The sequence below is a fragment of the Melospiza georgiana genome, chromosome 18 (assembly GCF_028018845.1).
Source record: "Melospiza georgiana isolate bMelGeo1 chromosome 18, bMelGeo1.pri, whole genome shotgun sequence".
Lineage (NCBI taxonomy): Eukaryota > Metazoa > Chordata > Aves > Passeriformes > Passerellidae > Melospiza > Melospiza georgiana.
In genome coordinates this window covers 5,289,972-5,302,986 of record NC_080447.1, presented here as the reverse complement: position 1 = coordinate 5,302,986, position 13,015 = coordinate 5,289,972, and the positions used below count along the sequence as shown (strand labels likewise).

The window sequence follows — 13,015 nt, the reverse complement described above, 5'->3', positions numbered from 1 at the left end:
TCAGCTGTTAGGAGCTTGGTCTGCAGTGCTCTGGCTGTGTGGGTGTTACTGAAGTGCTGGCATCTCACACTGCCAGGGAAGTGCAGGTTGGTACTCTGAGTCTTCATGGACCAGCACTGACCAGTTTAGCTGCTATCTAAGTAGAGTGACACAATGAACTGAATTCTCATTCTGCTTGGATAGCCTGACCTGCAAACTGCTCAACAAGCCATCTCCAACAGGACCTTTTCCTATTTGCACTGTGTGATTGTTTCTGAGTGATGCTTACTTGAGTTGAGCAAAATGAATTTCAAAGTGTAACAAAGATATCAACTTAGAATTTATTGAAAAGAAAGGATTATGCAAGAAATGTGGTAATACATCAGACAGTTCTAGGTTCTTGCCAAAGATTAATTTGAAGAAGATGCTTTAAAAGGTTTTTTATCCATTGAGCTGTAAGATTGAGAGCTATCAGATATGTCTAATAATGCACAGCTTGCTTCTGGTGTTCACTGAGTGTAGGAAAGGAGGACCATATACTGGACTGTCAGATCTACAATGCAAATTTTAAAAACACCAGTAAATCAAGGAAAGTAAAAAATTACAAAGTATTGGTGTAGGCTGTCATTGTGCTGGATGATTTTGTGCTAACTGGCCAAAATAATGACCATTATTCTCTCTAAAGTACTAAAATGAATAAAATATGTTTGTTTATGTATTTCCTTGTCACTGGACCTGAGATGATTGGAAATGGTGTCACCTTTATCTTATCTCAAGTTCCCTTATGCTTCAGTCAGGAGTCACATCCAGGGAGGGGTGGGCTTTTGTGGTCTCAGCTTCTTTGCACAGTGTTGCCATAATGGGCAGTAAGTCCTTCATAACAATGTTTAAGCCATTAACTGTAACATTACAGTCTCTCATGACAGCTCCTGCATTGCTTCCACTTAATTATCCTTACTTGGGAAGAATTTCAAAAACCTCCTGTTGATTATGTCAAAACACCACATTTTGTAATCTGTGTGAATTTGACGAAGCTTCCTTCTGACAGCCACGTGGAGAATGGCATTGTCTGATGCTGAGCACTTATTTTCTTGACTCAGGCACCAACTGCTTTGTACAGAGCTCTTCAGAATTGTCAATACCAGTTTTTCAATTTATGGAAATCTGAGTTCCAGGGCCCACTGCTCTGCTGCAGGGCAGAGCTCTGTGAGACACTAGCTCTGAGGAGTAAAACCAGCAGGAGTTCCTGTTCCAGGCCACACCTGTTCTTTTCAGTCCTTGCTGCATTTCAAAGCTTTATTTTTCACTTTCCACACCATGCTGCCACGTGCACTCAAACTCCAGTAATCCAGAGGAAAGTGTGGGAACAGAAACACAGAGCTCACGTTTGAAGGTAGTGGGACAAGATGGGACCTGCTGAAAGCAGCTTTGGGTGTATAGCTGAGTTTTGTGTCACTGTGGAAGGGAGTGGCATCTAAGCATCAGGGTTGGATCTGAAATACCCCTGTCAGTGCTCTGGTCTCCCTGAGACCCAAGGCATGCTGTCCTTTGGCACTGAGGAGCTGCAATGGAAAGAAGCAAGTGCTGTATTTCCAAGGGACTTGGCAGTGAATATTTTTTGACCTGTGTTTTGATATTACATTTGCCATTAAGTTTATTGTTTACCTCCGAGATGCTGCATTGTTGGTCATTCCCGCAGCAATGCACCATTTCAGTAATGTAAGCATGGAATTAAACTGTACTGTGTTCATGCCCTAAGGATTTGTAACTCTCTTGAGCCTATTAGAACAGCCTCAAAACAGCCCCAGAGCTCGGGCTGGAGCTGTGTGATGTTGGAATAACCGGATCCTTGGAGATGGCCACAGTGCCCGGCTCTGCTGCAGCCCCAGCCCTGGCAGCGACAGCGCCACGGGAAAAGAGCGTGAACAGAGGGCAGAGCTGGGGCTGCACAGCCCTTCCTGCTGCTCCTCCGTGTGCCCGGGGCTCACCTGTGTGCAGGGCACAGGGACTGTCCCCGTGTGCTGGGCTGTCCCCGTGTGCCCCTGACACGAGGGTGCTGTCCCCGTGCCCTGATGTCTCCGTGCCCGGACACAAGGGCTGTCCCCGTGTGCCCCTGACATGGGGGCCGTCCCCGTATGCCCCTGACATGAGGATTGCGCCCGTGTGCCGGTGCCCTCCGGGCTGTCCCCGTGTGCCCCTGACATGGGGGCTGTCCCCATGTGCCGGTGCCCCCCGGGCTGTCCCCATGTGCCCCTGACATGGGGGCTGTCCCCGTGTGCCCCTGACACTGGGGGCTGTCCCCATCTGTCGGTGCCCCACGGGCTGTCCCCGTGTGCCCCTGACACTGGGGGCTGTCCCCGTGTTCCGGTGCCCCCCGGGCTGTCCCCGTGTGCCCCTGACATTGGGGGCTGTCCCCGTGTGCCCCTGACACTGGGGGCTGTCCCCATGTGCTGGTGCCCCCCGGGCTGTCCCCGTGTGCCCCTGACACTGGGGGCTGTCCCCCTGTGCCGGTGCCCCCCGGGCTGTCCCCGTGTGCCGGTGCCCCCCGGGCTGTCCCCATGTGCCGGTGCCCCCCGGGCTGTCCCAGTGTGCCCCTGACACTGGGGGCTGTCCCCATGTGCCGGTGCCCCCCGGGCTGTCCCCGTGTGCCCCTGACATGGGGGCTGTCCCCGTGTGCCGGTGCCCCCCGGGCTGTCCCCGTATGCCCCTGACATGAGGATTGCGCCCGTGTGCCGGTGCCCTCCGGGCTGTCCCGGTGTGCCCCTGACATGGGGGCTGTCCTCGTGTGCCCCTGACATGGGGGCTGTCCCCCTGTGCCGGTGCCCCCCGGGCTGTCCCCCTTGTGCCGGGTGGCACCGACAGGGGGCGCCAGAGCCGCTCCCGCTCGCAGCGCCCCCTTGTGCCCGGTGCGTCCGTGCCCGCTCGCGTGCGGCGGGGGCGGGGCGGGGGCGGGGCCGGGCGGGTGCCGCCCCCGAGCTGCCGCGCGCCGGGCGGGCCGGGCCGGGGCCGTGTCCTGGTTCGGGTCTCGCCGCCCGCGATGCGCCCGGGAGCGGCCGCGCCCCGCGGGCCCCGGGCGTGACCGGTGCGGGCGGAGCCGCCGGCTGGGCACAGCCCCCGCCCATGGCCCGCGCGGCCGGGCCGGCTGCTGTCCCGCGGGACGCGGCGCGGGCCTGGCGGCGGGGCCGGGCAGCATGACCGCGGGCTGCGGCCCCGCTGCGCCCGCCGCCCCAGCGCCACCTTGATGCTGCACGTCCCCGCTCTACAAATATGATGAAATGGCAGCCCCGGAAGAAGGTGAGTGCCGGCGGGGTCCCTCGGCGCTGCCCCGGCCCCGGCGGGAGCTCTCGGAGCCGCGGGCGGCGCTCGGGCCGCGCCCCGGCACGGCCGCGGCTCCCGGTGCCCGCGGAGGGCCCGCCCGGCCGGAGCGCGGGGTCCGTGCGGGGCCGCGGCCGGGACGCTGTTCCGTGGCGCTTGGCAGCGCGTTTTATGGATATTCTTTGAAGGGAAAACCCAGCAAAGCGAGTGGGCTGTGCCGCCCCTCTGCGGCAGTGACCCTTTGCTCCTGGCAGCTGTGGACTATTAAACTTTTTATTTCCTTTTTTTTTTTTTTCCATTTTAGTTTTTTGTTTGGCTTTTAGTTGTTTTTCTTTTCTCGTTTGGGAAAGCCTGCTTGAACCAGCAGGGCTCCTTCTGTAGCATGTTGTGTGATACTGTGTCTTACATCAGGGAAGAAATCGGAATCATATGTGAAAGGCATGAGAGTGTCTCTGGCTGTGAGTGTGAGACGCGAATAAACGGTGTTAGACTGTCCTGGTTGGAACGTGCCTTGTGCCACTGCAGCTCCGGCTGATCACTCAGGCTTTGTACACGGCTACCTCATCTCTTTTCAGCTAGTCTGAAGCTCTTCCTACAGGTTTTTTTCAAGCAAGTGATTGTACCTAGTGAGAGGAGTTCTTATTTCAAGTCATTGTCTTGTAAGAAGGATAAACAGATGACAGTCAAGCTTGGTGGGAGTGTTGGTGCATTTTTCAGGTCCCTCTGTGCCTCCTTTCAAACTGGTTTTAAGATGTCTACAAGCTGTAGGTTTTTAAATGTCTGTTTTTACTATTTTCAAACGAATGTGCAGTCACTCCTGTGGTTACGGCTGTGGAAACCCCTCCAGGCCATGGTTACAGCTGTATTGACTGAACCACTGAAATATTATTCTTGGCTGTTGGCTGGACTCCTCGGCTCTGGAAGATTCTGTTCAGAGTGTCAGGATTCACTCGGCAGTATTGGCTCACCCACTTATGCTTAAATCACCATGTCAGATGGTTCTTTTTTTTCTCTGCATTATTGTCTGTGTCCAAATCGAGTTGATTTTGGGCAACCAAATTTGATTGTGTGGAGGGCACACAAGACAGCTGAACTCCTCTGAACTGTCAGGCTTGCCTGAGCAAAAAATAATTCCTGTTCCTGATGTGGTGTGATGCAAACTGTGTTCGTGTTGGGGTGGGCTGTGTGTTCAGCTGTAGTCCCAGGGAATCTCAGCAGAGGTTCCTCAGGCTGAGCTGCCAGCAGCCTCACGTGAGCTGGGATTTCTGCTGGCCCGCTGCCCTTGCAGCGCTGCCGTCATGTGCTGCTCGCAGCAGCCTCAGCAAAGGGGCTGTGCACACCACGCAGGGGATTCTGCTGCCCCGGCTCTGACTGGCACAGAAAATGAGACAGGGCAGCTCTGAGTGGCACCACAGCCCCTGGTACTGCTGGTCCTTTCCTCAAGTGACTTCCGAGAAGTCATTTCCCTGTCTGGTCCCTGTTAGAATACCCAAATAGGAGCTGAATGCTTGTGCTGCTTCACTGAATCGGGAGTCTCCCTTGATTTATTTGTTTATGCTTGTGTTCTTTTGCTTTACCCGTGTTTTTGTTATTAAATGTTTTAGGTGTTTTGCTCATTGAAAGATATTTGCTTTCACAGCTGTGAAATGGTGCTGTGTCTCATGCAGTTTATTAGTCCTGTGTGTAACCCTGGAGTATGCTCCTTTGTCTGGTGATTCACAGATACAGCTATTGCCTGGAATGTGTAACCAGTTCTCTTGCCTTCAGCAAGTGAAAAACTGAATTTGCTTGTGGCTGAAATACTCCTGTTGTAAACCATGTGTGTTTTTAAGTTTAAAAAAATGACTGTTGTTTACTGATATTTTCCCACTAGCATCAGAACTAATAAAGACTCTTTTCCTGTGGACCTTGGTGACTCACCTCTGGCTCCACTTCCTTCCAGGTTCCCCCTGCATCCTTGTCTTCCAGTCCAGAGCAAGGTCCATGCTGGCCAAGTGCCCTGGGATGCAGGCACTGGGCCCAGGAGCCAGGGGCTGCCAGGGCAGTGTGTGAGTCTGTTGCCTTGGGAAATCAGGCTGGAATTCCATCCCCTGCCTTTGGGTGAGCACAACTGCACTGACAGCGTCTCAGGAGCCAGGAATTGTACAGGGTCTGGCTGCAGCCATGACTGATTCGTTACATTGATCATATTCTTTGAAAAGCATAAAATCAGCCATGTCAGTGTGTTCAGCAGCTCAGATTTTAGGAATTTCATAGAATTGTTATGTTTGGACGCCAAGTCCAACTGTCAGCCCTGCATCACCATTTCACCACTAAAGCATGTACCCCAGTGCCACATCCACATGGATTTGAACATTTACAGGCATGATGACTCCACCACTACCCTGGGCAGCCTTGCCAGGGCTGAACAACTCTTTCCATGAAGAAGTTTTCAATAATATCCAACTAAACCTTCCCTGGTATAACTTGAGGCCATTTCCTCTTGTCCTGTCATTTGTTACTCAGGAGAATAACCCTCAGGTGGCTACAGCCTCCTTTAGGGAGTTGAAGGGAGGGAGAAGATCCCCTCTGAGCTTCCCCAACTCCTGCAACTCCTTCAGCTTCTCCTCATCAGATTTGCTCCAGACCTTCCCCCGCTCTGTTCCCTTCTCTGCTGACCTCTTCCATGATCTTCTCTGGCACTGAGGGCAGGCTGGCAGTTCTTGTAGTTCTGGAACCAAGTCTTTCCTTTATCAAAACCTCTTTTTGAAATTCTGAAATCAAAAATCTTCTTGAAGATTCCTTTGGCTCCAGGGTACAGTTTGCTGCCAGAGCCACGTGTGCTGCCCACGGGATGCTGGCTCAAGTGGCTCCCTCCTCAGTGAAATGGTGATTTTTGCCCTGCACTTTCCTTGGGCTGCTCTGACCTGTTGTTGGCCAGGGTTTGCTGCTGCTCTGGGCTAAGAGGAGAAAAGAATGGTGTGGATGGTGGTGTGGTCATGTTTGCTGATGCAGAATAGTGAACCTATGGATAATGATAAAAATATCATTATAATTGTGAGTGCCTGATGGGGTACTGGAGTTCAGATGAAAGCCCTTCTTTCCAAACTGTTCAAGCCAGCAAGTTGTATGAAGTGGTGCTTCATGTTTATGAAATATACCTTGTTTATATGTAGGAGCAGTGTGGGAAATTCTGCCTGCTTGAGCGTGATAACAGCAGCTGGTTTAGATACTAAACAAAATTGCACAGAGGAGTCAATTGCTAATCAATTCTGTGACTAAATGCTGGACAAAACCTGAACTGACTGTGGTGGGTGTGGATGTCATGAAGCATTCAGTAAATCATCAATAGCAACACAGGGCTGAGCTGAGCTATCCCTTTGTTCCTCACTGCCACAAGTTAGCCATATTTACCAAGAACATTTCTGTAAGAAGATTCATTCATGTGTTATGCCTCTGTGTACAAACAGCTTCTTCAGTTTTCCTGGAGTACAGAAGAAAATATGCTCTTAGGAAATTCATGCAAATCTCATTATCTCTCTGCCATAAGTTACTCTCTTGGAGATCAGTATTTGTTTTTTGAAATCTGAATGTGTATATGATGGTATGTCCAAGTCCTCTGTTTGTATTTTCAGTACGTGCTGGAGACTGGATTAGTGCATTTCATCTTGGTCACTGTGTAATAGTAGGATCCAAAAGCTCAGATTTATGTTTCTTTTTCCTTGTAATCTGTAACTTTGTGCCACCATTCCTGGCTCCATCTGTTCCTGCTGCTACTGAATCTGGGCACACACATCATGTTCTCCATGGGAGAGGAGCTGTTTTCTTGCTGTGCCATTTGGAGCTGAAATGGGGTTGAATGGGAATGTTTGGGTTCCTGGGACAACCTCTGTTATTCACTAGAAACAATGAAATACCTTTTTGTGACCTTGTTCTTGTCAGTAATGATGTCTGTGTGACTCTTACAAGCAAGCACTGTGGGGAATCTACAGTGATTGCAATCTGTATTGTGCTGCAGCTAAAATGTCACAGGCTGTGGAGTCCTTTTCCATGGGGAATGGAATGGGCAGCCCCTGGGTGGGCCATTGGTGTAAAAGTCACTTTTTCACTCTGTGTTGCGGGGTGGAATGGATTATGCTGTGGGAAAGGGCTGGGGAATGCTTGCAAGGCTGATCATTCCTGCAGAGGAGCATGGGCTCAGCTGACCTTGGTGTCCTTCCTTCTCTGGGCAGGTTGGCAGGTGATGGGCAGCACTGGGATTGGTTGCATGAGGATTTACTGATGTGGCAAATACGATGATTTTTCTAAGCTGTAAAATCAAACTGATTTCCAGAATTCTGTTCATATTAGATGAAAATAAGCAAATTAATTTTTTAAAAATATTTTCCCCCTTTTTTCTTCTTTTCCTTTCTCACCCTTGCTTCTTTCCCTGCTTTCATAACTGGCAGTTGTCAGAGAAGTATTCATGAGCTTTCCTATTTTATATTTTTAAGAGACTTTTAAAATCTAAATCTACCCTCTTATATGCTTAAATAAACAGAAAAGGATAGTATTCCTGACCTGTTAAATATTGCAGATCTTTTCCATTTAAGGCAATCCAGTCCTTGGCTCTGGAATGATGTTATGCCTGAATTCATAGCGATCTGAGCTGGTAATCTGTTGTTCTGCTGGGATGGACCAGTGTCCTGCCTTCCTCCTAACAATGACTGAAATAAAAAAGCTTCTTTCAGAGAGGGAGAGCATGAGGGCACCTCCTTGAGGGGAAGGCTGACTGGGTGAGAGCAGGGCTGAATTGAACATTTCCAGTAGAAAATTCTGCAAAATTCTGGTAGGTCTTACCCCATTTCACACAAATTTCTGTTATGAAATGTGTACTTTTTAACTATAGTGCACTATCCAAGATTTTTTATATCTGATGAGAATTTTTATATCTTCACTTCCAGTCTTATGGGCATTGTAAGGTACCTGACACCTGCTTGGTGTTGCAAGCTCTTTTTCTGTTTCTGTATTGTGTACAGCAAAGACCCAGCAACTTCTGAGAGGACAGTCCCCCAAAATGTTATCATTTTATATCCTGCTATCAAATTGCCGTTTCCTTTCTCATCTCTTGTGCTTCAGGGTCTCCTGCTGTATGGATGATTGACCTTCACCTGTCTGTGACTGTTTAGAGTCTTTCAGCACACTAAACACTCTTTGATAATACTGTTTATCTGTAGGGTCAGTCATTAGCTCTGATAAATTTCCTTTGAAAACTCTTGTTCTGGAAGATGCTGTGCTTTGAGCAAGCTCAGCCCATCACTGCAGATCAGTGAACACTGTGCTCCCTTTCCACAGGCTTGGAGCAGGATGTTCTGCTGTCCTGCTGGAAGGCTGAATTGGGATATTATGGGATAACAGAGATGTATGGGGGCAGCAGCAATCCAATGGACTGTGCTCTCACAGCTGGTCACAAGAGATGTGGGATTGTACATATTTGCTTATGAAAAATGGTGAATAACTGACATTACATGGTCCTGACAGACATTTTCCTTATGCACAAGGAGAACAGCTGACAGACATTTTCCTTGTGCACAAAACCAACAAATGCAAATATTAGTTTCTCGTAACCTCTGGTATTTTGTTTGCATTTATACAGTTTTTGCAAATACTGGAGCAGCTGTTGCCATACTTGTCCTTATTGCCCAAAAAGGAATGCAAATCCAAATGCTGTCTTGGAGCCTTTGATTCCCTCAGCAGAACAGAACTGTATGTCCAATATGCAGTGCTATAACTGATCTTCCTTTGATGTAATCTGTGGATATGATCTATTCCTCTTCTTCTGCATGCACTTCTAAAAATCCATATATTTTAGGGTTTTATGAAAACCTAATTATAGAGTCATTAAGTAGGGTTTAGTGATTCTGTTAAGGTTATCAAAGATAGATGCATATTTTGGCAGAGCAGAAATGTGGGTTAATCAGTGTAATGGCAACATAGAATTCACCAAGAAAAATATTCCTCCTCTATTTCCTAAATAGAGCATTTGATAGGAATGTCCTTTGCAGTAAGTGCTGCACTGCAGAATTTCAGTGTAGAAGATAATTATTACTTGTAATTATGGAAATTTCTGCAAGGGAAATTGTTTGAATTTGTTCCTGTTAGGAAATGAAATTGCTCTACTTGCAATATTTGAATCCTTTTAGATGATTAATTCAATCTTCCTTAATTCCTGTGTATGGGCCTTGTAACCTTCTGATACACCTAAAATCATCCCTTCAGCCCTGCTCATCCATTTGAATTTCTACTAGAGCTTACTTTGGTTTAGAAGAAAAATCCATGACATGTACAAAGCTTCTGTTAGACTGGGTCTATTGCTTCAAGAGCTGACAAAAGAGGTTAAAAATGAGCATGAAGTTAGATGTAGGTGGAGGTGAAAGAAGAGGATGTGAGAGCTGGCTAAGGTCAGAACTTATGCCTTATAGCAAGGGTGCAGGATGTGTGCATTGTACCTACATTGCACTCTGGAGTCAGGTTGGATTTGTAAGCACTGCTCTGCACAGCTCATCATCTTGCTGTGTTTGTACATGTTTGTCAGAGGTCTGTATTTGAATTGAACACTGGAAAATAATTTCATGATTTGAAGTCTTTCTGATTAGTTTCAATGTCACTTCACAATGTTTTGTGGAGAGAATGAAATCTTCAGCTGCCAAATGATGTTAGTGCTTTTTAGTATGTTTGTAACATTCTTCTCTGTGTTACTTTATTTAAGTAGAAATATCCTGCTCTGGTAAATCAACCCTTGTAATAGGGATTCCTGGGTCAATTTGTAAGAGAAGCAGCAGCTTGTATTGCTGAGTGTATTTAACTGGAACTTGGAATATTAGCTTGACAAGAGCAGCTAAGCATACAAATCTGAGAAAATACAGGCAAAATGAAATAGTAGAATTTCTTGATACAGGTTGGATGGACTGGTTCAGCCACAGAGTGTTTGGGAAGGAAAGCTTGTCTCTGGAGGAATGGAAAAGGATTCCCTGTGTGAGGCAAACACAGTGGTTCCTAACTGAGCCTAATGTGGGGTAACAGCAGAAGCCCAGCATAGAGGGATTTTTTGCAGAGATGCTGATTTGAAAAGGTTTGGAGTAATGAATAGAGAAATGCTCTCACGTTGCTTTCTCCTATGCTGCAAAACCCAGGGCTTTATAAATAATAAAATACCTGTCTGTGTCATCAGCTTAATTGGAACAATCTCTGAGACCATTACGCTTTGGTTAGCCACAGTTAAAAGTGTCAGTAACATTCCTACTGGGATATTTATTAAAGCTGTATGGATTGTGCTGTCAGCAGAGCTTGGGTTTGTTCCCCAGGAGCACAGCTGCCTGGCCAGAGCTGCTCCCTGCTCCTGCCCTGCTCAGGATGCTTTGTGGATCCACTGGCTGCTTGGGAGTGACCCTTGGAAAGTGTGTTTGGTGACAGGGGGCTTGGCTCCTCAGCACCTCTCTGCCCTCTGAGCCTTGCTGGTACAGTGTTTTTTTTTATTTTTTTATTTTTTGATAGAGAGTAATAAGTCATGTTTAAAAAAAACCCACTTTTCCCCCATTATATAAAAATACATGTCTTTCTGTCAAAGTTACTTATTGTTTCTTTTATTCTTCTTTTTATTATTTAGTAGCTTACCGCATTTAATGGAGTAAATGAGGATTGTGAGATGAACGTAAGTGTGGCAACCTTTTGCAAGCTATGATTACATGCTTTCCAGGGCAGCACTTACAATTCAGTGCCTACAGCTATTTGAATAACCCAGATCTGGGCTTGTGTAGTTTCTTGCCTACATTGAAACAAAATTGCACAGCTGAGGTGGGAATGTTTATGGGTTAGGCTAGTCTGAGTCTCTCAATAAGAATTAGGTGCAGTGGCTTCAGTTGCAAATAATTTCTGTCCTTTTAATGGAAAACAGTTTGTAGAAGCACTTTGTGTGGTTGCTGTGCAAGTGATTGAATCTTTCCTGGACACAGGGTGCTGTTTGGACAGTTGGGTGTTGAATTTGGGTGTTGCAGTGATGGGTTGAGCTGAGCTGGAGCTGGCACCTCATGAGCTGGGCAGGTTCTGCAGCCTGGGCTCTGTGGTGTTTGGAGGAGGCAGGATCTGAATCCTGGGCTCTGTGGTGTTTGGAGGAGGCAGGATCTGAATCCTGGGCTCAGTGGTGTTTGGGAGGAGGCAGGATCTGAATCCTGGGCTCTGTGGTGTTTGGAGGAGGCAGGTTCTGAATCTTGGGCTCTGTGGTGTTTGGAGGAGGCAGGTTCTGAATCCTGGGCTCTGTGGTGTTTGGGAGGAGGCAGGATCTGAATCCTGGGCTCTGTGGTGTTTGGAGGAGGCAGGATCTGAATCCTGGGTTCTGTGGTGTTTGGAGGAGGCAGGTTCTGCAGCCTGGGCTCAGTGCTGTGGTGGTGGACATGCAGAGAATTTGGTAGCCAAGATGCTTCTCTTGGCCATTGCTCTGGTGCAGGGTCCAAAGGGATTGTGCAGATCTGGGAGCTGCTGCCACCTCAGATTAATTGGGATGTTGTGTATTTGTAAAGAAGCATGGCAGATTGTATTCTGAACTAAACAGCCATCACAGGGATAAAATCAACTGTCTGCCCTCCTGGTAAACCATGCTGTTTTTTCTTTTAGATTTCTCTGTATTTTTCTTTGTACTTTGCCGTTACTCTTTCCTTTTCTGATTATCTTGTAACCTGTCAGGTGATGATATCAGCTGATCTACTCTGAAACCCAAGTCTGGGATGGAAGGAAAAGCAATTCCTTTGATACTCTGGCAACTATTCACATTTCTCTGACAAACCTCCTCTGCTGTGACTTCCTTCAGCAAACACCATTTAGACAGGCTGTCCTGTATGGATGGCTGCAAGAGTCTATTCTGCCCTCTCTTAAAGTGGAATCACACCTAAGCAAGCATGAATTAACCTCCATAAAACATTCAAATATTTTTACTCTTAAGTGGCAGGAAGGAGGGACTTAACTGATACATAAAATATCCAGCTGTGTTATTCATGTTAATTGGGCCTTTGCAGAGACTCTTATGACTTGGCACCTTCCCATTTTCCATAGAAATGTTACTCTGTTATGGTTGGAGAGCCCTTTCATGAATTTCTGGGTTCTGAGTATTAGCTCTTGCTCAGATGCAGACTTGTGACAAGGATATCTGGGCACAGAAACACCTTTGCCAGTCTCTCACAGCATGTAATGCAAACCACAGCTTCCCCCTCCTCAGACTTGCTAGAAATCCTTCCATGTGAATGCTGAGGCTCTGTCACAGGTTGCCCAGAGCAGCTGTGGCTTCCCCATCCCTGGAAGTGTCCAGGGCCAGGTTGGATGGGGTTTGGGGCAATCTAGGATAGTGGAAGGTGGAACAGGGTTGGCTTTCATGTCCAAACCATAGAACCAGTGATTGTGTGAACAGTTTCCTTCATGTGGAACAGTGCAGTCCCTCAGCCTCAGCAGTCCATACAGATCACTTTGATGCTGGAAGCACCAGTGCCTTGTTATAACTGCTGCACTTGAAAAGTCTGAGGGTAAGCTTTGTTTGGTGTAGAAAGAATGGAGAAATCATTTTGAAGCAGTGTTTAACTTCTGTCTGGGATTTTCTAAGATCAGATCAATGCAGCTGAGATTAAAGAAAGGAAGAAAATATCTTCCTTTCAGGAAGTCAAGTAGCTCCCACAGTAAGTGTTCCTATTGAGCTACAGTTTTCTTCAGCATACCACCA

At 47.6% G+C, this 13,015-nt stretch overlaps 1 protein-coding gene across 2 annotated transcripts in view; it reads left to right on the top strand.

The window, feature by feature from the left end:
• Window positions 1-3,194: 3,194 nt before the first annotated feature.
• Window positions 3,195-13,015, top strand: part of TTC28 (tetratricopeptide repeat domain 28) — a 77,723-nt gene continuing 67,902 nt past the window's right edge. For both annotated transcript variants that reach the window (XM_058036729.1, XM_058036728.1), the window contains exon 1: window positions 3,195-3,273. In XM_058036729.1, coding sequence (XP_057892712.1) covers window positions 3,247-3,273 — 27 coding nt within the window. In that variant the 5' untranslated portion in view covers window positions 3,195-3,246. The remainder of the gene's footprint in view (window positions 3,274-13,015) is intronic.